The sequence below is a fragment of the Cryptomeria japonica genome, chromosome 4, assembly GCF_030272615.1.
Source record: "Cryptomeria japonica chromosome 4, Sugi_1.0, whole genome shotgun sequence".
Lineage (NCBI taxonomy): Eukaryota > Viridiplantae > Streptophyta > Pinopsida > Cupressales > Cupressaceae > Cryptomeria > Cryptomeria japonica.
The window spans coordinates 2,454,945-2,477,873 of record NC_081408.1 but is presented as its reverse complement, the minus strand read 5'-3'; the positions used below and the strand labels follow the sequence as shown (position 1 = coordinate 2,477,873).

At 39.0% G+C, this 22,929-nt stretch overlaps 1 protein-coding gene across 1 annotated transcript in view; it reads left to right on the top strand.

The window, feature by feature from the left end:
- The window catches only part of LOC131064540 (rhodanese-like domain-containing protein 4, chloroplastic), a 193,098-nt gene that overhangs the window by 41,921 nt on the left and 128,248 nt on the right, over positions 1–22,929 (top strand). Inside the window, exon 2 of the mRNA XM_057998693.2 lies at positions 22,759–22,861. Within this exon, the coding sequence (XP_057854676.1) occupies positions 22,759–22,861 (103 nt within the window). The remainder of the gene's footprint in view (positions 1–22,758; positions 22,862–22,929) is intronic.

The following is a 22,929-nucleotide window of genomic DNA, read 5'->3' as shown; positions in this document are numbered from 1 at the left end:
CGAGCTTCCTAGTATGCAAGCCTCTGTATGTCTCGGTTTGGGTTTATCAACCTTTGTACCCAACAACACCATCCCCAATTGAGGTATGGTGTGTAGGAGGTCTTCCAGTTTCACAGGTACCTCCATTTGGAGCATCTGCCGTACAATGTTCCTCTCCGCGTCTGTGCAGTAGGGTCCAGATGACTCGTGTGTCTCTCCCCATTGGGCTTTCATGGCCCTTTCTATTTCCTCCCTTGCTTCCGCCATTCTCTGCTTCTCCGTGCGGGGATGGGGGTATCGGTTTTCCTTTGCTTGCCCTCGGGTAAGAGCAAGGATGGCTTCTTTACCCCGTGTGTTGCCTTCGATATCAATCAGATTGGCCCCTAGGCCAGACTTCGGACAATCGGCATCTTCATGGTCACCAGGGCCACACCACCGACATAGCTTTTGAGGGGTGTCATTGTTGTTACACTCTCGTGCGAAATGACCCCATTGATTGCAAGCCCTACATTGAATCATCGGGCGTTCTTCGCATCGTATTGGACCCTGCTTCGAGTGGAATTATTATTATTCCCCCGTCCGCCCCGTCGGTTTCCTCTTTAGCCTCCGGAAGATGCATTATTGTTTGAATCCGATGTGGAGGGCTGCTCATGTGTAAAGAGCACTTGCTGGTTATGTGCCTTCAGATTGTATGGGCATTCCTTCGTAGAATGTCCCATGATCTGGCAGATGTCACAGAATGCCTTCTTGGGACAGGCACCCTTTGTGTGGCCGCTCTCCTTACAATCCGTGCACCACAGTTCATCATCCTTGCTTGTGGTCCCCTTCATTGTCTTAAACTCTTTTAACATCCGTTCCATATCCTTCTGAAGGGCCGTGACTTTCTTCTTCGGCTTCTCATCACTGCTACTCTCTTCTTCCGACGTATCATCTTCAGAGGATGACGAAGATCTATTCTTCTTCTTTTTGGCCGTCTTATTTTCACTTTCCAAGTCCATGGCCCGGTTGTATGCATCATCGTAGGATGTCGGAGGCACAATTTTCATCTTTCGTCGTAGCTTAGGATTCAAACCCTCGACAAACCACCGCTTCTTTAAGCCATCAGCCGGTTGGCTTTCCATCTTTCCGACTAATTCCTTTAGCCGGCGGCCATACGCCCGTACGGTCTCCTCCTTTCCTTGCTTTGTTCCATAGATTTCGGAGACTATCTCATTATCATCTCGGAGAAGCCAAAATTCCTTCTCGAATGCTTTCTTTAGTTCATCCCACGTAGTTACCCTGGTTTTATCCAAGTCTGAATACCAGTCAATAGCCACTCCTCTTAGTGTGGCGGGGAACTGCTTCATCCATTCATCCTGGTCAGTCACCCCGTTGGCTGTCCAGATGGTTTCGCATGTACGGCAATGCCGTGCGGGATCATCTTTGCTATCCCCGTTGAATTTGGGCAACTTCTGTTTGCTCGCCATTGATGGAAGTTGTCCACTTGGAGGTGGTTGTGGCTGTGTCTGCCCTCCGGCGCTGCTCCCTCCGATGCCGTTGATGTCTCTTGTGGTGGTGACCGAAGGTACGGTGTTTTGCCTTGTACCTATCGTGCGGTTAGCTTCCCCTTCGTCATCACCCGTGCCCGGCTCCCTTCGGTGATCCTCCCTTTGTGGCGTGAGAGATAAGTCTATGAACCGATCTCGAGTCTCTTCAACTAGTTCTCTCCGTAACCTAGTTTCCTCCAGAAACTCTTCGAGGCTTCTCGCTCTACAGTAGTCTGGCGACGCGTAGAAATTCCCTTCGGCTTCTGCACCTTCCGTGACACCTCCTTGGTTCCCTTCGGGCAACCCTTCGGCAGGTCGTCCTTCGGCAAGTTGCCTCAGCCTCCGTCTACGTTCTACACGTTGTTCCAGAATCAAAGCCTTCTGCGCAGCCTCCCACTCGTCGGTTTCTAATTTCTTATTTCTATCTTTATTCAATAAATTGGGCATTAATTGTCGTACAATTTCATATTTCACAACCCATAAACCAAAACACAACACGTCTTATTAATTCATTCTTTTGTATACAATCAACATAATTCTTCTGCTTCTAACAATGTTCTTTATTTCTCTCCCTTCACAATTTAAGGATTATTTGTCCTTCGTCGGTCTTCTCTACGTCCGTCATCCTGGCGCTCATGAAATTCTCGTAAGATTTGCTGTCGTTGGTTCTCACGGTAGGTGTCTTCTCTGCGGTTTTGAAGAGCCAAAAATGCTTGAGCCAGAAGGTTAGGCAAATTGCTCATCAACCGATTCACCGCCGGGCTTACACCAAGCGCGCTCCACACAGCATCCTCTGGAACAACCTCAATGGTGGCTTCCCTCCGTACGTGTGTTTCGATGGCCGCCTGAAGGATGCAAGAGAAATCTTTTGTGAGTGCTCGTTCTCCTTCGAACAATTCTTGGTGTTCTTTGTCAGGGTTACTGCTCGTCCCCTCGGGCAATGGTTGTCCTATTATCCCTGTGCCATGTAGTATATTCCTGTCCCTCCCGGAATAATTTCGGCAACGGCACCAAATGTTTACCTCACTGGGTAAACAGGAAGAATACAGAAACCGAACAGTAATGCACAATGCAAATACAAAAGAAGTACTAGAATAAGCTTTCCATTAATGTCAAAAGATGTTCATAGTATAATCTGTCGTCAACATTACATGTCTCCAACACCCGGAGGTGGTACAATATATAACAGCCGAAGGGGTGCGACACAACTGTCGCGACTCCAACTACCTACCCGTCGGCTAACTAACTATCAATGATTAACATTACTAAACTATACATATTTTCCGATAACAGGAGGTATATATAGAGTCTCTTACAAAAATGGATGGCCAAGATTGATACAAGATCAACGGCCAAGATCATGCCAAGAAAACCCTAGAATTGCCCTAATTAGGGTTTACATAAAAAATGGCGCCACCAACATATGGCCCAATAAAAATATACCTAGTCATCAAATAGGGAATCTTCTAGAAGATTCCTCCCTGCATCTCTCTCTCTCCTAGCATACTCCAAGAATCTAGCCAATACAAAATCTAACTCCTCCATGGAAATGCTAGGTAAGGTATCCTGCTACAAATCAATCACGTCCAATGAATTCGAGCAAGCGTTCAAAGTGTTCTCCCAATCTGGCATGAGCTTCTGCGAACTATGAACATGAATCAACAAAGAGACCAAATCATCTATCTGACTCTTCTTCAAAGAGTCCAACTGACAAAAATACATAAGTTTCATCTTGTCTCTTAATTCGTCTAAGTTTAAACCACTAGCATCACTAACATCAACACTCAATAATTCCTCAATTGAGGCAAGGATCTTCAACTGAATGTGCTGAATCAATCTTTCCATCTCAGTACAACTCAATTGGGCGTTCTCATAAGTTGATTTCTTCACGGCCAATGAACAATACCAGCCATGGAAATCATATCTGTCTCCACTGTACACAATGCTCTCACTGATCAACGTGGATTTAGGAATCTTCTTCAAAGCTTTGAGGCGTGGAATAATCCTCTCCTGAATAGGCTGAAATTCTTCCCAAACTCCCTCCAAATACTGGATTCTAAACATGAGCCCTATTGTCCTATCATATGCCTGGACAAACCGAGTAAAGAAATTATCCGCTTGTTTTCTTGCACTCTCAATCCACTTTTCCACCTCCGAGAGTGTATCTCTCGCTGCCTCATAGTGTGAATGTAGTCCATGATCAACCGCAATAGGGGAAATAAGGGTGGGATTCTCATGCCTTATTCCCGCAATATACTCCCTAAGTCTGTTATTCTCTTCTCTGTACTTCTCCTTCTCTTCAATTTCTCTATCTAACCTTGCGCTGATCGCCTTAAGGTTATCACCAACCTCCTGAAACTCTTGTTCTCTTGATGTACGACCAAGGGCAACTGAAGTAATCTGGAAATCCATAGGAGTGGCAATGTCAGCCTTCACACCTCCAATAGGATAGGAACAACCACCTGCGCAATCCGCATTCCTGTCTCATCTCTAGCTATGTGTGACAAAATCTCAGCTCTCTTGGGTTCTGGCTCCTTATTGCTCCTAGCTAAGTAGTCATCAATGTTATCAATAGGATGTACCTCTATCATTTTCTTACTTTTTTCCATACTTCTCATCAACCAATCAGGAATAGTGGCCATCTCCATACCATCACCGAGACACATATCTCGATCAAGTCCTCTCAATGCCGAGATAACATCATCATCATCATCGGGATTACTCCTGGTCAAATCATATATCTCATTTCCCAAACTAACCTCCAAAAGGACAGTAGGGGATCCCGGCTGATCATCATTCCCATTTGGTGGAGCAGATGTCGCTGTGGCATGTAACTCTTGAATATTTTTTGGTAGTATCACTGTGTTGGAACATTGCTGGGTTTCGTTGTTCCTGTTCTGTTATTTCAATTTCCTAGATTGATGAGACACTGAGAGGTGGTGGAGGAATGATAAGTGAAGGAATGGTAGTCTTTTGTTTCTTCTTCTTCACCTCCTCAATCCTCTTCCCTCTGGCCTTGACTCCTCCTGGTGTGTTTTTCCTTCTCTTGGGAGCTTGACTCTCTTCGTCTGCATAAATCTTGACATAACTGATAGTACTCTGATCATCCTCGGAAATAGACTCTTCCGGCTTCATCTTTTCGTAAGTGAAGGAGACACCCATATCAACTAACTTATTCATTTGAATATCTACCCATGTACGAGAGAAACTCAAGACCTCTCACATTAATACATTCAGATCAATTTCTTCTGACTCTGATTAATTAGGCAATAAGATTGCCTTCTTCATTTCATTCTCATACTGTGGATGCGTATGATTCCTGTCATCTAACACCTGATCAGGAATGAGGAAAAGTCCACACTTCCTCATGAAATGCACTAATATTCTAGACCACATTTGTCTCTTCACTGCCTGCTCGTCCATTAGGTTGGCCCAATAATCTTCTATGTCTACCTTGTGGATGAACTTTTCTCCTGCGATCCTTACAACTTTCTTGTCGGGATCGAATCTTTCTCTTTTCTTGAAGGTTGCAAATCGATAGAATGCAAGCTCCTCACTCGCAGTGCTGGCAGCTAAGGCAGACTGGCAAACCTCCAACATCTTCTCAACTAAAATAGGGAATGTCATGCTTGTTCTGTGCTTCTCTCTCTGAATGGAATCAAATTCTTGAAGTTGTCTCACCACATCCAACAAGATTATTCTATCGAACGGATACCTAGGAAGCCTCTAGGGTTCAGATTAAAGCCCATGAATCCTAAGGTACGTGAAAGTGGGAAACTGAATATACCACGATCCATATTTCTCTATTAGCTCTGTTGCCTCCTTGGACAATCTCTTGTGGATTCCGCCTTGCAGCATTCGCGTGATGTACATTGTGAATACATCATTCACTCTCTTATAATCTTCAATTCTATACATGTTTAGCTGGGGATATCACTCATGACTCTTGAATTGTTCTTGTCCATTCTCGACTTCACCTCCGCATATCAATCATTTGTATTAAACAAACCGTGCAAGCAGGTATACCAAGTAGGAAGTCATGGTGAATGACTTGGACCGCTCTACATTCCTCAGCTGAAAGTCCAGATTGTCACTTATGATTCTAGACCAATTTATCAATGTCCCTCTAAGACAATCCTGGATGAAGTAGAACCTCCATCCATCGAATATTGCACCCTGCGCCGTCCCCATCACTCTGTTAAGAAGGAATACTAAGTCACTATACTCCTCTTTAAAGTCTGTGCACATGAGTGTCTTGGGAGCCTTGGAATGATGAAGCCTAGGCTTGATCATCCACTATTTTTTTATTATACTCTTACACGCATCTGTCTTCTTCGTGTACTCATCCTTAGTTGCATTCTTCATATCCGCTCCACGTGGGATTCCAAACACCTCAACAATCGCATCCTCAACAAGGTAGGCAATGACAACGCCCTTAGGAGTCTTGATCTTTTGCGAGCGAGGATCATAACATCGTGCACACTCCAGGATAAGCTCACTGCATTGTATGGACTGTGGAAATCCAGCGGCTTGGAAAATACCACTCTTCATAATGTTTACATATGCTGGGGAAGGAATCTGATTTCCGACTCCGAACATCCGCTGTTGCATCAGATCCAGGCTTAGGAAATGCATGTTTGTATCTGTAATCTCCTTCCATCTGGATGACATCTTGGATTCTGGATAGAATCCCGTCTCCAGTATCTTCTGCTGTTCTCTTCTTTCCTTAAATCCGGATTTTGACATCGCAACTGTACAAAGCTTGAAGTTAGAACTTAGGAAAAAAAATACAATATTCTTAAATAGAATTCCCGACTTCCTGATGATTTAGGCTAACTTAGAATACAAAGTCAGGAAAAATAGTCCAAACTTTAGGTAGATGTTAACAATTTGAACACAAAAATCAACACCTCCTTATACTTAGAAATTTTGTGCAAATCATAGTGCAAAGAAGTATACCGGATTAAGAGTGACTAGGGAAAGGTGTGAAAGGTTGTGTTGTCACAAAAAATTATGTCTGAAGACACCTTCCACAGTCAATAATGGAAGTCACAAATCTGAAGATAACCTGCAACTATATGAATTAACCTCTCAAAAAACATGTTGCAATCCTTCAAAATATGCACGAACTTGATAAAAATCAGACTTGATGATGAAAATAATCAATCTTGGGAACATAGGTATGGCTGGTAAAAGATAAATTTCTGAGGACGAGCAGCCAATAACACAGTTGCAGACCTGAGACAGCCCTCCAATGGTTTGAAAATGATCCCAAAATGCCTCCAAAATGTCTCCAAATACAAATAACTAAAGTTGCAGCTGGCTGGGTGATAAAATATAAGTCTGAAAATTGAATGTACATCCAACAATGGAGGTCAAAATCTGAAGCAATGGAGTATAAAACTCAGATCTGAGGCAAATGACAGCAAGAAGGAACAATGGCAGCCACCAAGTGTGAAGGGAATTCACCAAAAATATGCTCCAACACTTGCCAAAATAAAAATCGAACTTTCCCAGCTATGGCGCCATCCTCCACAAATCTGAAGATGTCATCAATGCATACTCCAATCTGCCAACAATGGTCTGAGGAAAACAAACAACCAGGTGATATCAAGGAGAATCACCTTTGTTTGGAGATGAAACTCCAAACACAAAAAATCGCCCTCATCGCGATTTTCACAAAAATGGCGGACTTCACCAAATTCGTGGCATGGGGGGGTCTCAATGGCAGCAAACCAGTCTGAATCAGCAACAAAAAATAGCAGCCCCATGGAAAATCGCCAACTTAGAGGTAGGAGCCCTCTAAAATGATCAAAGTCGCCAAAATAGAAAAAATCGCTAAATCCCCCAAAAATCGAAAATCTGAAACAATGGAGTCAATAAGCTTCAATGGAAGCAATGGAGTGGATTGTCCAGCTGGCTGGAATGGAGGAACAAATAAGTCTTCAATCTAGCACTTCACTTCAACACTTGCTCCAAAATCGCCAACTATGGGGAAAATCGCCCTTGCATGGAATCCACCTGTGTAATGTCCCCTTCTCGATGATGTGCTTTCAGGGGTCCATTGGCCTATTCTTGAGACCCGTAGGCTATGTGGAATGAAGAATTAAGGTTTCAAATGTTGGTGAAGCGAGAACTTACTATTTTTAGTAAGTTAGGGGTTGGCTGTTTGGATGATGTTGTCTTACTGAGCTTTCCATGCTTTGTCACTGGGTGCGAAGATCATGGTTTTCGGATTAGTAATTCATGACTTACTATTTTTAGTAAGTGGCAGTATGTAGTATTTCTATTTTTGGCAATGGACAGGGTCCTGGTCTTGCAGCAGTTCTATGGTCTTCTTTACTCCGCTTCATCCTGGTTTTTGTTAATGATCAGTATGGGAGTCATAAGAAATTTAATTAAATATTATTTCCTTGTCAAAGGTTTAATATTTAAATATTTGCATTTATTGATTAAATGTTGAGGATGACTTAGGGAAAAATAATTAATTGATATCCATGTGTTATTTTCCTAAGTCAAATGTCAAATTTGTTGGTGGCAATTTAGGAGGATTAAACATCTCTTGTTTAATGTTTTTATATTGCAAAAAACGCCACTATAAGGCAAAGTTTGAACTTGCCTAGGAAAAGGAAAGTGGGCGCCATGTTGGTGGAGACATGAAGTGAAATGAAAGAGAGTTTGAGTGGAGTTTGGGTGCCATTTCCATTTGCATTTGGGGAGGCGTGAAGTTATAAATATGAGCCTTGGGCTCTCATTTGGGGATCTTGAAAATTTGCATCGTTATGCTGCCGGATTGGCGTATGAACTTTGAAGCTTAGGAGTGCGGATCCCTATTGTTTCCAGTTTCGTACTTGAGATATAGTACCTAGCTGCGTGTTGTAATCTATGATATTTTCATTGCATATTTCAGTATTTTTGGAGTTTGGAGTGATTTCTGGAGTTGCTGGTATCCCTGTGGCTGAAGCAAGTTTTTGATCATACCTCTTTGCCTGAGCGACTGATCATTCTGGGTACTGGTTCAGTCTTCCTTCTTGCTATTGGCGATACATCTTGTAAGTTTGTGGCACTTTTCTCCGAGTCTTGAATTTAATAATGCAAATCGAAATATCCTAGCTAGGCGTGGGTTTTAGAGAGTGCATTGGGATGTGTGCAAGGTATTTTGAAGTGTTTTTGTAGCTCCCTTTTGGTTTGTCTTAGTTGCTGTTTGTCTAGTGTTGGTTTGGGAGTGATTTGGAGTGATTTGAGTGAGATATAAGTAATTTAGTGAGTTTATGGGTTGCTGGTTATGCATTTCCAGCCTGCTGTTTTGATGTTGAATGAGTTTCATGATCATTATCTCTTATGTTCAGCAATATTCTTCTACTCTCACTTTCCTCTTTATTCTAAGGTTAAGTAGTAGTACTACTAACCCATTCTAGATTGTAATCTCGTATCTCGCTGAAAAGTGGAAGAGGCTGGCCTACCGCCTATATTTGATAATTTGTAATTCAGTCCTCCTGTTGCATAAGTGGTCGAGTGATGTTGGTTGTAATGACCCTCCCGCTGCATAAGCGGTTGAGTTGAGTAATTTGTAATTCAGTCCTCGCGCTGAAATATCGCGGTAGAGTGATTTGTGTCTGCAATATTGTTCTCTTGGCTGGTTCACTGCCAAGTTCTTTGCTTTCCTGCTGGATAAGCGGAAGGGGCTGGCCTGCCGCCCAGTATTGTATTTGCTTTATAATTTCCAATAGATTAGTGAACTAATGAACCCCTTATCACCGTATGCTCTCACCTTCCCACATTGGGCACTTGGTGATCAGAAAGTGGAAGGGTTGCAATTTCAACAAGCTTTGAGATTATATTTTCTAACCTTAACGGGTTATGTGTTTGTTTGTAATTCTTATTACACCTAAAAACAAAAAAAATTATCCGAGATATTACAACCTGGCAAACTTAATAATAAAATAATGCTGGACTCCTCCCTTTAAACTAATTTTCATCACCAATTTTCACCACACAATCAATGTGGGATAAAACAGTTGCTCTTATACTTGCTTGGGTGAAACTAACTTGCTTCTAGAAGGTTGAAAACATTAAATGCTCATTGCAAATCATTTATTAATTTCTTTCATCTTTTAAATAATCATTGCTTTTTATTAAAAACAATTAAAATGAGGCTCATTTATTAAAATATTTCAATTTAAATCCAAAATGAGCAAATTGGGGAAGATCGATCCTAGTAAGGATTAAAAAATCCTCACAAAATCACTTTAAAAATCGCCAAATATCCCCTCAAGGGAAAATTGATCCCAATTTGGATGAAAATCCGGACTCAAAAAATCATCAAATGTGCACAAAAATGGGCTAGGGGAAAATCGATATGAGTGTGGAGTGAAAAATTCCACCCAAAATTAAGTCATTGCACAAAAATACCCCTTTGGTGGAAAAATGACCTCAGTCGGGATGAAAATCCGGACTCAAAATTATGAAATGCATTCAAAGTGGAAAATCATTATGAGTCTGGATGAAAATCCGGACAAAAATCCTCAAAAACTTGTCACAAATACCTGGTGGAAAAACGACCCAGGTATGGAATGAATGCTAACATCATCAGCAACCTTGTCCATACCTCCTTGGTGGAAAGACGTGTAATGTCCCCTTTTCGATGATGTGCTTTCAGTGGTCCATTGGCCTATTCCTGATACCCGTAGGCTATGTGGAATGAAGAATTAGGGTTTCAAACATTGGTGAGGCGAGAACTTACTATTTTTAGTAAGTTAGGGGTTGGCTGTTTGGATGATGCTGTCTTACTGAACTTTCCATGCTCTGTCATTGGGTGCGAAGATCATGCTTTTCAGAGCAGTAATTCATGACTTACTATTTTTAGTAAGTGGCAGTATGGAGTATTTCTATTTTTGGTAATGGACAGGGTCCTGGACTTGCAGCAGTTCTTTGGTCTTCTTTACTCCGCTTCATCCTGGTTTCTGTTAATGATCAGTATGGGAGTCATAAGTAATTTAATTAAATATTATTTCCTTGTCAAAGGTTTAATATTTAAATATTTGCAGTTACTGATTAATTGTTGAGGATGACTTAGGGAAAAAAAATTAATTAATATTTATATTATTTCCTAAGTCAAAAGGCGAATTTGTTGGTGGCCATTTAGGAGGATTAAACATCTTGTGTTTAATGCTTAATATTGCAAAAAGACGCCACCATAAGGAAAGTTCGAACTTGCCTAGGAAAGGTAAGTGGGCGCCATGTTGGTGGGGAGACATAAGGCGAAATGAAAGTGAATTTGAATGGAGTTTGGCACCATTTGCATTTGCATTTGGGAAGGCGTGAAGTTATAAATATGAGCCTTGGGCTCTCATTTTATCTATCTTGAAAATTTGCATTGTTATGCTACCGGATTGGCGTCATAACTTTGAAGCTTCGGAGTGCGGCTCCCTAGTGCTTTCCAGTTTCATACTTGAGATATAGTACCTAGCTGCGTGCTGTAATCTATGATACTTTCATTGCATATTTCAGTGTTTTTGGAGTTTGGAGTGATTTTTGGAGTTGCTGGTTTCCCTGTGGCTGAAGCACGTTTTTGATCACACCTCTCTGCCTGAGTGTCTGGTCATTCTGGGTACTGGTTCAATCATCCTTCTTGTTGTTGGCGATTGATGTTGTAAGTTTGTGGCACTTTTCATTGAGTATTGAATTTAATAATGCAAATCGAAAATACCTAGCTAGGCGTGGGTTTTAGAGGGTGCATTGGGATGCATGCCAAGTATTTTGGGGTGTTTTGATAGCTTCCTTTGGGTTTGTCTTAGTCGCTGCTGTTCTACTGTTGGTTTGGGAGTGATTTGGGGTGATTTGAGTGAGAATTGAGAGAGATATGAGTAATTTAGTGGGTTTATAGGTTGCTGGTTATGCATTTCCAGCCTGCTATTTTTTGATATTGGAAGAGTTTCATGATCACTATCTTTTATGTTCAGCATTATTCTTCTACTGTCACTTTCCTTTTTATTGTAAGGTTAAGTAGTAGTACTACTAACCCATTCTGGATCGTAATCTCTTATCCTGCTAAAAAGTGGAAGAGGCTAGCTTGCCGCCTACATCCGATAAATTGTAATTCAGTCCTCCTCCTGCATAAGCGGTCGAGTGATGTTGGTTGTAATGGTCCTCCCGCTGCATAAGCGGTCGACTGATGTTGGTTGTAATGGTCCTCCCGCTGCATAATCGGTTGAGTTGAGTAATTTGTAATTTAGTCCTCCCGCTGAAATATTGCGGTAGAGTGATTTGTGTCCATGGTATTGTTCACTTGGCTGGTTCACCGCCAAGTTTCTTGCTTTCCTGCTGGATAAGCGGAAGGGTTGGCTTGCCGCTTAGTATTGCATTTGCTTTACCATTTCCAACAGATTTGTGAGCTAATGAACCCCTTATCACCGTATGCTCTCACCTTCCCACATTGGGCACTCGGTGATCAGAAAGTGGAAGGGTTGCATTTTCAGCAAGCTTTGAGTTTATGTTTTCTAATCTTAACGGGTTATGTGTTGGTTGGTAATTCTTATTACAAAAAAAATTTATCCGGGATATTACAAAACGTGGGTAGTCAGGATAAATCTTGACACTTAGTTGAATTTTAAAGCTTCCAGGGGAAAAACGACCCTAGTATGGATTCACAGTGGTGGAAAAATGGAGCAAGTATGAATTTCAGGGGAAATCCATGTCCAATTTGGATTTTGAGTGAGGAAAACCATGGGTAGTCAGGAATATGAGGGGAAAAGCACCTCTAGTATGGAATTTTGATCTTTTAACCCTTAAAATATGGATTTTACTCCGGAAAATGATGATTTTTCCACTCAAAATCACTTAAAAACTTTGAAACTTGAAATTCTTAAGAAATTGGAGCATAACACAAGGGAATCTATTGGGACAAAGTGCGAAATCAACTTGAATAATTCTCTAGGAGCAAGAAAACAACTCCAAAAAGGTCTGAAAACACTTTAGCACTTAAAATCACCGACAAGGACATTTAAAAAACACGTTAACACTCTAAATGGGTCAACACTTAGACAAAAATTGGGATCATCTAGAAATCTCAATTTACGCGCTTGATCCTATAATCTCAAAAACCCTAAGCGACACTAGGCATGATCAAAACTTCAAGACTGAGGCACGAGAAACGCAAAATTGCTCACTAAGCAGCCAAAACCCTAACCTTACAATGCAGAAAGCAGGAAAGGAGGGGCTCCCCATTAGCAATGGGGCGATGTGTGAAAAGGTCACAACAGGTCTACGGGCATGAATCGCTCAAGGCTGACCCGATTTCTTTTAAGGCAATGGTGCCAAAATATTTACTGCTACAACTGGTAAATTAAATATAGACAATAATAACGTACATGACAATGCATACCAGATACAACAATAAAATATATCTTTATTCGCACATGCAATTATTACAAAGAAGAAGACCAGAGATGGCCGGCCAAGGATTACAATAGATCCAACTATACTGTACTCCTTCCTTGGCGGTACACGACATATTTAAAGGACCCGACAGTTGCCGAGAGGTACACAACCGTCAACCAACCGACACATAACTACCCGAGAGTGACAACCCACTTAATTTAATTAATTAATACACTGTCGGGTAACCAAAATTATCAAACATGACAATATGCGTTTTATGCCAACTACAATATCCATTATTTCAGCAATGTGCTGATCTGTTTCATGCCGTCCCCTAGCCAATGAATTCAGAATGTTTAATGTGCTAGGATCCCTTCTTGCTTCTCTATGCTCTTGGTCTCTTTCAATCATGTTCATAGTTCATTGTATAATGTACTGAAGATAATTCACAAGAGCAATGACTAGCAAATATAAGAGCCACTGTTGTTTAAACCATAAGTATCTTAATACAAACAGCTGCTGGAAAATACAGAAATGGGCTAATAGGTCTGACCTTTATGTTAATGCATTAGTAGCTTCTGCAAGATAAGACTCTCCTAACTCTCTACTCTGTTATTAGTTTACTCATTCATGATTTATGTTTATCAGACTATAACATTGATCATAATTATGGTATTGATATTGGATAATGATGGATTAGATTGACGATCTGCTTAATTATGTTAAGCGTCAATCTAAAGGGCTATCGGGCTACTAACTCGATAGCATATTAATGTTAACCGTAATTGTTATTGTTTACTTTATATTGATCCAGTATTATATGCCTGATACCGATTCATTATCGGGTATGTTTTATCTGAAACAATTAACAAATACCGATTCATGATCGGATGTGTTTATAAGCGTTGTTATCATTAACAGTGATACCGATTCACCATCGGGTATGTTCATAAGCATTAAACGATTCATTATCGGGTATAAGCACTGTTATCATTATATTGATACATTAATGTTTGTAGCACCGATTAGTTATGAATTGGTTAATGTTAGTAAGGGTCACGACCAAGTGACATCTTTGTCGGATATGTCTAAAAGACATGTCCGATCAAGGTGCCACTTGATCGTGGCCATCCTACTACTTATACGTTATTCAAACCAAAGGAGATGACATTGAAATCGATACATGTTCATCCTCCATACCTGCAGCAAAAGAAAGTCAACAACATTATTGTCATAGTTATAATATCAAAATTTTAAATACACCATCCTGCATATAACTTGTTCATTAAATTGGAAATTGCAATAACATTTACATGGTATGAGAGCCAGGTTGATCGAGCTTGAGGCTATTCAATTTTGTGAATAATTTAAGAACAAGGTTATATACTACATCACATTTCTTCTAATGGGTAAATGCCATCAGATTTGAAGATCCTATCAGATTTGTTCAAAGCAATCAGACAACTCCTCGTCTAGGTCGGAACTTCTTTGAGCGTGGTGATTTAGATATCCCGATTGCCTATTCTAATGCAATCTGGATATTAAAGAAGATCGACTCTACTCTCAGGGAATCAATTGCAGTTTGCACATTAAGAGCCAAGTTCTTTGTGGAATCACCAGGGAGCGATTCTTTGTAAATCGAACAAGGCAATAAGGAAGGTTGCAATTCAAAGTTTGAAGGCGGATATGTGTCTCTAATTGTCCATAAAATCATAGGAGTAACCAGTGCACTCTAGATGAACACTTGTTCGCAGTGCCTTGTTATTATCAGACAACAACGACTGTGTGATCAATTGTCGGGCATTTCTACCATGAGACAAGATTATCTTGTCAAGTGCCTTTCTGTACGAGGATGGGTTTGAACATGTCGCATGAAGAGGTCTATCACGTTCATAGAGTAATGAAACATAAGTTGATGGATATTATTGCAGGCTGGTTTTTGCATAGGGGATGACATAGTACACACACCCCATGAACACAGTTACAGATACAGTTGTGCTACAAAGATGATAGAGTATGTAGCCTCAAAATGCAGGAGAGATAATCTTCCATGTTCCAAGCAGACACTGCAAAGCAATGCAATGTGGAAGAGCAACAACCAGATCAAAAATTATGATCTTCTAAACAAGCTTCTAATCGTTGTAGCCGGTGGCCATGCTCCTAGTCGGTTGGAAAAGAAGGCAGAACATGTTATATTAGTAGTAATGAGTTTATTAGATTGCGGAGCATGGGTTGGATGAGTCTAATTAATAGATAATGCATTGACATAAAGTTCAAGGGAGGCATCAAGATCTCAATTTGACATAAATCTGATGGATTGTCTGTGTATCGAATCACTTAGCAAGTTTTTGTGATTAGTAGTTCCATCTATTAAATTGGGCATTAAGGTTTATCTTTAATGTTGTTTGGCGCTAGTGCCGCAACATTGGAAACAATGCTCATATATTTGCCAGTCAAAGAGTGACATAAGAAGCAACGGTCTTACTATAGACAAAACCAATTCAATGCTCTCTTATAGCATGTACAGATTTGCAGAGAAGGGTCTTCATTTGAATGTATGGTTGGGAAGATTATTGAGGAAGATCGATGCCACATTGATACTGCTGAGTATCCTGTGCATGGCATATGGGCTCAACATCTCACAAGATCCTGGTTATGTCAGATGAACACAACAACTAAAAGTATGTGTATCAAAGAGCAACCATCAAATGAGATCTAAATCTTCAAGTGCAAAGAATCAGGAATGAACAATTGCTGGATTGCAAGGAAGACTAATAAACAAAGAGATAAGTAACCCATTTTTGATTAATGATCATGAATTTCATATGTAGTTATTAATTCATGCAATTATGTTATGTGTGTTATTTATGAATCAACATTATCAGTAGGTGTCCGCACAGGACAAGCTATATTTGAATATCTTGTTTCAATTTCTTCAACGTACTATGAGAAACTTACCCCTTACATGCAGGACTTCTTTGGAATCACAACAAAAGCAGTTAAAAGTGATGAAGAGCTTGTTGCTCTTTAGGCTATAGAGTTTTGATGTGCTATTTGTGATGAAGAATTCAAGAAGAATATGGAGGGGACTTTAGTGGAGATTCTGAGATTTCTCATTTCCATCTATAAACAAGTATTTGCCTGCAGAATTGCAACAGTCCATGAGGAAGCAATGTTGACCATAGGGGCTCTTGTTTATGCTACTAGTGGTGAATTTGCTAAGTACATACCAGAGTTCTATAAGTCATGTTTTGCAGGTGATCTTTCGAGATAAAGAAAGGACAAACCAAGAAGCATAATAGATTTCATTCAAGGGAGAAAGAACTCGATGCTTGCAGTCATAGGATTGAGTTGATGGCGGTAAGTATTCATCGAAAAAAAAAAGAACCCATACAGTTTGTCCTTGCGATCTTGTTCTTCGAAGAGGAGGTCAGATGGTTGATATCAGATTCAGAGGGAGTCTAAACATTTCATCAGAAGCAACATTAGACAAGGAGGTCAGAGGGTTGATATCAAGCTCAGAGGGAGCCACACCATCATGAAGATATGCTTAATTCATCCTTCTCTGTGAGAGAGAAGTTTGAGGAGCAAGTCCTTGCTTAATATATTCTTCTCTGTGAGGGAGAAATTTGAGGAGAAGGCCCATGTTCCACCCTCTAGGAATAGCCATGATGAATGTCAGCATGTTGGGTACCGTGATGAATCATGTTCCACCCTCTAGGAGTAGCCATGGTGGATATCATTTCATAACTATATTATTAACAAGGATTCCTCCCTAGCTAAGAGGGAGTGTTGATGTTGTAGTGGCCACCCTTGTAAAGAGACAGATGGTGTCATTGAGGACCGACCCCTTGTGAAAGGGTGCCTCCCTCATATATATATATATAGAAGATGCAAACTCATTCTCTGATCCATTCAATTTATGTGAAGAGTAGTTTATATATTAGTTAGAGCAGATCGATCCTGTGAAGAAGGCCAATCAGACTTGTCCTTGTGAAATTTGCTTCAAGGAGTGAAGCAACATATATTGGGCCCGTATCTTGCATTATTGCTAGACATATTTGATATATAAAGAAGACATTTTTATGCTGGGTGTTTCTCCCTCGAGTAGGAGGGTTTTCCCTTGGAGATCAAACTACAGATATTCTAGCCAAACCTCTTTCAGAGTGAAGGTTGATCACTTCAGAAAAGGTTTAGGTATGATATAAAGGTAATTTGCTTTGTAATCCATATTTGCATGTTTAATGTGTAAACTTCTTTGTCATGACAAGACATGTTTTTGGATTTTATCCCTTGGGTTCATATCTAAGAGGTGACGATCTCTCAAGATAGTGAACACTTGTATGGGGACATTATAAGGTGACGATCTTATAGTGTCCAAACCAGTTATCATGTTGGATCTCTGGTATGTCATGGATGTGCCATGATTGTGTTGTGATATTACATTTGAAATAGAATGCTAGTGCACTTATCACAACTTGGATATGTTGAAAATTTAATTATTTTCATATGATTATCCTTAAGTATTGCTTATGTAGGCAATACTGATATCACGTGCTTAGGTGATATCATGTCATTACAATATGACTAACCCCTTGTATCACGTGTTTAGGTGATACTTCATATTTGAATGGTATAATCCTATGTAGAGTAAGATTATGAAACCTCATAAGGAATCCTGACCATCATAAGAAATGAGATGATAGATATGGTAAATTTATCTTCCCTAGCTAAGAGGGAGTGTTGATAATATATATAGTGTCGATAGTAATCCTACAGGCCGACTAACTGAAACCAAATATATAAATAGCCTATCGGCCTTACATATTTGGTAAACCGATTATTTACTATCACCATGCTTTATACATTATTCGTTTAATCCTTATATGCATGATTAATAAGCAAAATCGGTATGGGTATAACCGATTGGGCCTTGATTAAATATCTTTATTGGCATTGTCCAAACGATCTTATAATGTCCAAAACCAGTTATCATGGTGGATCTCTGGTGGATCATGGATGAAGCCATGATTGTGTTGTGCTAAAACATTCATATGAAGTGTTAGCGCACATACCACAACTTGGATAAGATGAGAATTTAAATCTTTCTCATACGATTATCCTTAAGTATTGTGTGTTTAGGCAATACTGATATCACGTGCTTAGGTGATATCTTGTCATCACAAGATTGACGTGATGGACATTTGTATCATGTGTCTAGATGATACTTCATATCATGTGATTAGGTGATATGACATTTGTATAAGGTGTTTTTTGCACATACCACAACTTGGATAAGATGAGAATTTATGATTATCCTTAAGGATTGCGTGTTTAGGCAATACTGATATCACGTGTTCAGGTGATATCTTGTCATAATAAAATGATGAATCTTTTATATCACATGGTTAGGTGATACTCTATGTCACGTAATTAGAGTGATGTTTTATATTTGTATCTTATGTCCTGATTATACTTCATATCATATGTATAGATGATATATATTCTTGGAGACTGACATTATGAAAAGAAATGTGATGCAGGCTACTTTATCTATCTTCCAAAAGCTAAGAGGGAGTGTTAATGCATTAGTAGCTTCTGCAAGATAAGACTCTCCTAACTCTCTACTCTGTTATTAGTTTACTCATTCATGCTTTATGTTTATCAGACTATAACATTGATCATAATTATGGTATTGATATTGGATAATGATGGATTAGATTGACGATCTACTTAATTATGTTAAGCGTCAATCTAAAGGGCTATCGGGCTACTAACCCGATAGCATATTAATGTTAACCGTAATTGTTATTGTTTACTTTATATTGATCCAGTATTATATGCTTGATACCGATTCATTATCGGGTATGTTTTATCTGAAACAATTAACAAATACCGATTCATGATCGGATGTGTTTATAAGCGCTGTTATCATTAACAGTGATACCGATTCACCATCAGGTATGTTCATAAGCATTAAACGATTCATTATCGGGTATAAGCACTGTTATCATTATACCGATACATTAATGTTTGTAGCACCGATTAGTTATGAATTGGTTAATGTTAGTAAGGGTCACGACCAAGTGACATCTTGGTCGGACATGTCTAAAAGACATGTCCGATCAAGGTGCCACTTGATCGTGGCCATCCTACTACTTATACGTTATTCAAACCAAAGGAGATGACATTGAAATCGATACATGTTCATCCTCCATACCTGCAGCAAAAGAAAGTCAACAACATTATTGTCATAGTTATAATATCAAAATTTTAAATACACCATCCTGCATATAACTTGTTCATTAAATTGGAAATTGCAATAACATTTACATTTTATTGTTAAAGATAAACTTGTACAGGTTTGCTGAAGTAATACACGGATATTCAATTTTAATAGCAGCAACAATATCATGGAGGAAATGCTCAGTTGATATATATCACTTAATATTTGAACAGCAGAGACTTAATATATATAATTCACTGTTCGGGCAGAAGGAAGTCCTCATGTCCAAGCTCCTAGCAAGGTCGAACAGCAATCTGAGGTAAAAATGCAAAGAATGTTTGATATACCCAGTGTAGCATGCATAAAATCCACTCTTTGACTAGAACTGAAGCAGATCAGGGCCCACGACCTCCAGCATTTTCTCATGTCGATAGATAAGACTACATGGCCAACAAAAGTAATGTTATTCCTGAGGAAAGCGGCTAAGATGGTGCTTCTTTATATATTGTGCCCTCCATAAGCTTCACCTTCCGACACCAAAAATAATAGATTTTGGTGGCCAGCAAATGAATGAATCATTGCTCATGAAATTTCCCACTTTCAGCCAAAAACTAGACAAGTGGCCAGCAAAGGGAAAATGTGGTTCTCATTCCTCCAATGTTATCTTCAAAATGCACTAGCAGAGTCTACCAATCTAAAAAGAAATCATTATGTAGTAACTTTGCTTGCAGCGTCCAGCTACCAGGACAGCCCTAATGTCCACTTTCAGAATTTTAATTCATTAATACTTTAAGCAGTAATCATAAGGAGATTCAACCAGCAAAAAGTTCACATATTTCAAGCATAGTGGCAGTAGAAAATCTCCATTCGATGAAAACAAATATTAAAAACCTCCAATATGGTGTGCAAGAAAGCAAATACTTTGAAGATTCAAACCCTTCAATTAAATTCACTGAAAATTTGGCTTTAAAAGACTTAACAAATTTTGCAAAAATACCTCAATCATTGGAACACCGTGAGATCCCTGAGTGAAATCTCCAACCACTGACTAGGGTAGATTAGTTTCACTACCGAACCAGCAGTCCCTTAGGGTTTTCATCCTAGGGTTCCAAGCTTCAAGAAGCTCACCAAATCAATAAAGAGAAAAATAACCAACCATATCTCAAATGAGCCTTTCGTTGCTCTTTTATAAAATTTCGGGGAATATTCTAGAATGAATTTCAATTTTCCCACACTTCTTAATATTTAACTTTAGCTTGGGGAAATAAAGTGACTTTATTAATTTCTTTCACAAATAACTATTGGAGTCACTCTACCCAACTTATTAAATTAATTAAATAATATTATCCTTAGAATTAGCTTTGAAAAATAAGATTAAATTATTAAATGGATAAAATCCCTTTTCCCTACTTTAGCCTACAAGAATTAAATAGGCTAATAAGTTCCATTGGATCGCTCTGTACAAAGGGACATTACATTGCATGAGAAGGTGGTGGAGGGAAATTGATTTCATTAAAAACATTATCTTTTATAGGCTCCTTTTTAACCTTAATCATACCATCCTCAAGTTTTGAAGAGTACCTAGGAGAAGTGGAAATAAAAATAATTGGCTAAGGTTTAAGGGAAGCATTTGGAATAGAACAATCCTCACTTGATGCAAATAGCAGAGCCCTTTTTATTGCAAAGCAACTTAGGTGAATGTGAGTTATTCGTCAAGCAATTGTCAATAGATTCAATTTTTCTGGATTGAAGCATTTGTTGAAATGAAGGAAGAATTGGAGCTTATCACTGTTGCACTCCTCTTGGGTTTTGTTGTATTGTAGTCACCCAGGATTGTTGGGAATGATTTAGATCCATACAGTTTGTTCAAACCTAGCCTGGTATTGTCAACAACCTTGCAAAGACCCATTGCAGGCAAATCATTCCTTGTATTGAAAGACACCCTAGCATCAACGCTGCTACCCTCAACAATTTAAGTTGTTATTTTTTGTAGCAAGCGACAGTAATGAATAAATCTTATTGAACTCAATCACATTAATTAACATTAATGTCAGAAATGTAAAAGTATGACTTGAAGCAACTTTTACTTGGCAACAATGTTGTTTGACTTGCCTTACATATATTTTTGGCTAAGAGGTTCTTTTGTGCAATTTTAAAAATCTCAATCTTGGAGATCATCTCTACTCTAATATGGATTATAATGATGCTGTTAAAAGCATTTTCGAATTTTTGAGGTGTTGTCCAAACTTCTTGGAGAGATTCTTAGAAAGTCTTTGAGTTGACACCAATCATCAGCCCATTGCTTCAGTTACATCTTGGTATGATTAGAATTGATTTCCAATGCCTTGGCAGTGCTTTCCACAACTCAGATATGACTGGAATGTTTATTTTAGACATGTAGCTGTCCATTTCTTTGCATTTAAGTGTAATGCTGTTGGATGCCTTTGGGTGATAACCAACATGAGGTTGGAGGGTATTTTGAGGGCAACTTAAGTTGATATGACCTGCAAATTGATATCAGATCTACAATCTATCATTTTCCTTGCTATTTAGAGGTTGGTTGGCAAACATGGGTGTATAAGAAGTTGATTGGCATTTCTAGGAGTTCTATATGAGTTTGGAAGGTGTTTTTTGAAAGGTTCCTAATGCTATTGACCTGAACAGCGGTATTTTCAGACCTACAACATCTTATCAGACATTTTCAGACCTATAACATCTCATATAGCAGCTTATATAGTGTTTTCTAGTCTTGATTTGAACTTCCAGCTTTATGTTTTTAAGGTAAATTTTGTTATAGTTGATTTGAGTGTTATATGTAAGACCTTAAGCTCATCTTGAGGAGTAGTTCCATCAATTCTATAGTTTATCTGCAAGTTATTTTGTATCAGCACTTTATAGCAATGTTGCATCTCTGTTGATGTGTGTATGTTTTTGCTTCATATTTGGCAAAAACACACACAAGAAAAACTAGGGCAGTTATTACAGTGTTTGTGTTAGTTTGTTGTTCTGTTGTTTGTTTCTGTAGGATGCCTTGGTGCCATTTTTTTGTTTGTTCTTTATCCTATACAGGAGATAGGAATATCAAACTTTGTTGTGGAGAAGATCGGAGAGTATTCTGTACTTTGTTGGCAATGTGTGCTCAGGAATGGTGTGAGGAGAGCATTTTTAGTTTCAGATTAAGTATTTGCTGATGCTACTATTGTAATGACTGTCACATTAGTCCATTATACTGTAAAAATAAGAATTATATCAATTTAAAAGTTACATGAGTTTTTTGTTCAACTTGTGCAAGATTGGGTGTTGACTAGCTAGTTTTATTTGTGCTGTTTGGTGAATTTTGGTGAGGTTTATTGTTTATGTTCAAATCTGTTATTATCATTGAAAAATCTGATTTAGGACATTACGATTCTCTGCTCCATATACAGTGTGGGCTGCTCCAAAAGTGCAAATCCACTCTTTGATCACTGATTGTTGCTGCTTTCTATTGGCTAATATTAGATATTCTTTTTCTGTTGAAAACTTGATTGCTGCAAATGATTTTTCTCATTTAATTGATTTTTTTAAGCTATACACATGTTCTCCCTTGAGAGGCATTTTAAAATGCATTTTTTTCTTCTGATGTTTCTTGGAATCTGTTTTGGAAGATAGGTTTGATGGAAGTTCTGCAAAAGTAGCTAAATTGGTTGCTGAGAATGGTTTTAAATCGGCATTTGCTATTAAAGATGGGGTAGAAGGCCCAAGAGGATGGCAGGTTAATTTTTATGCTTTTGTTTTACTTTTTTTCTTAATGAAATTCATAGTTATTAGCGCAGATCACAT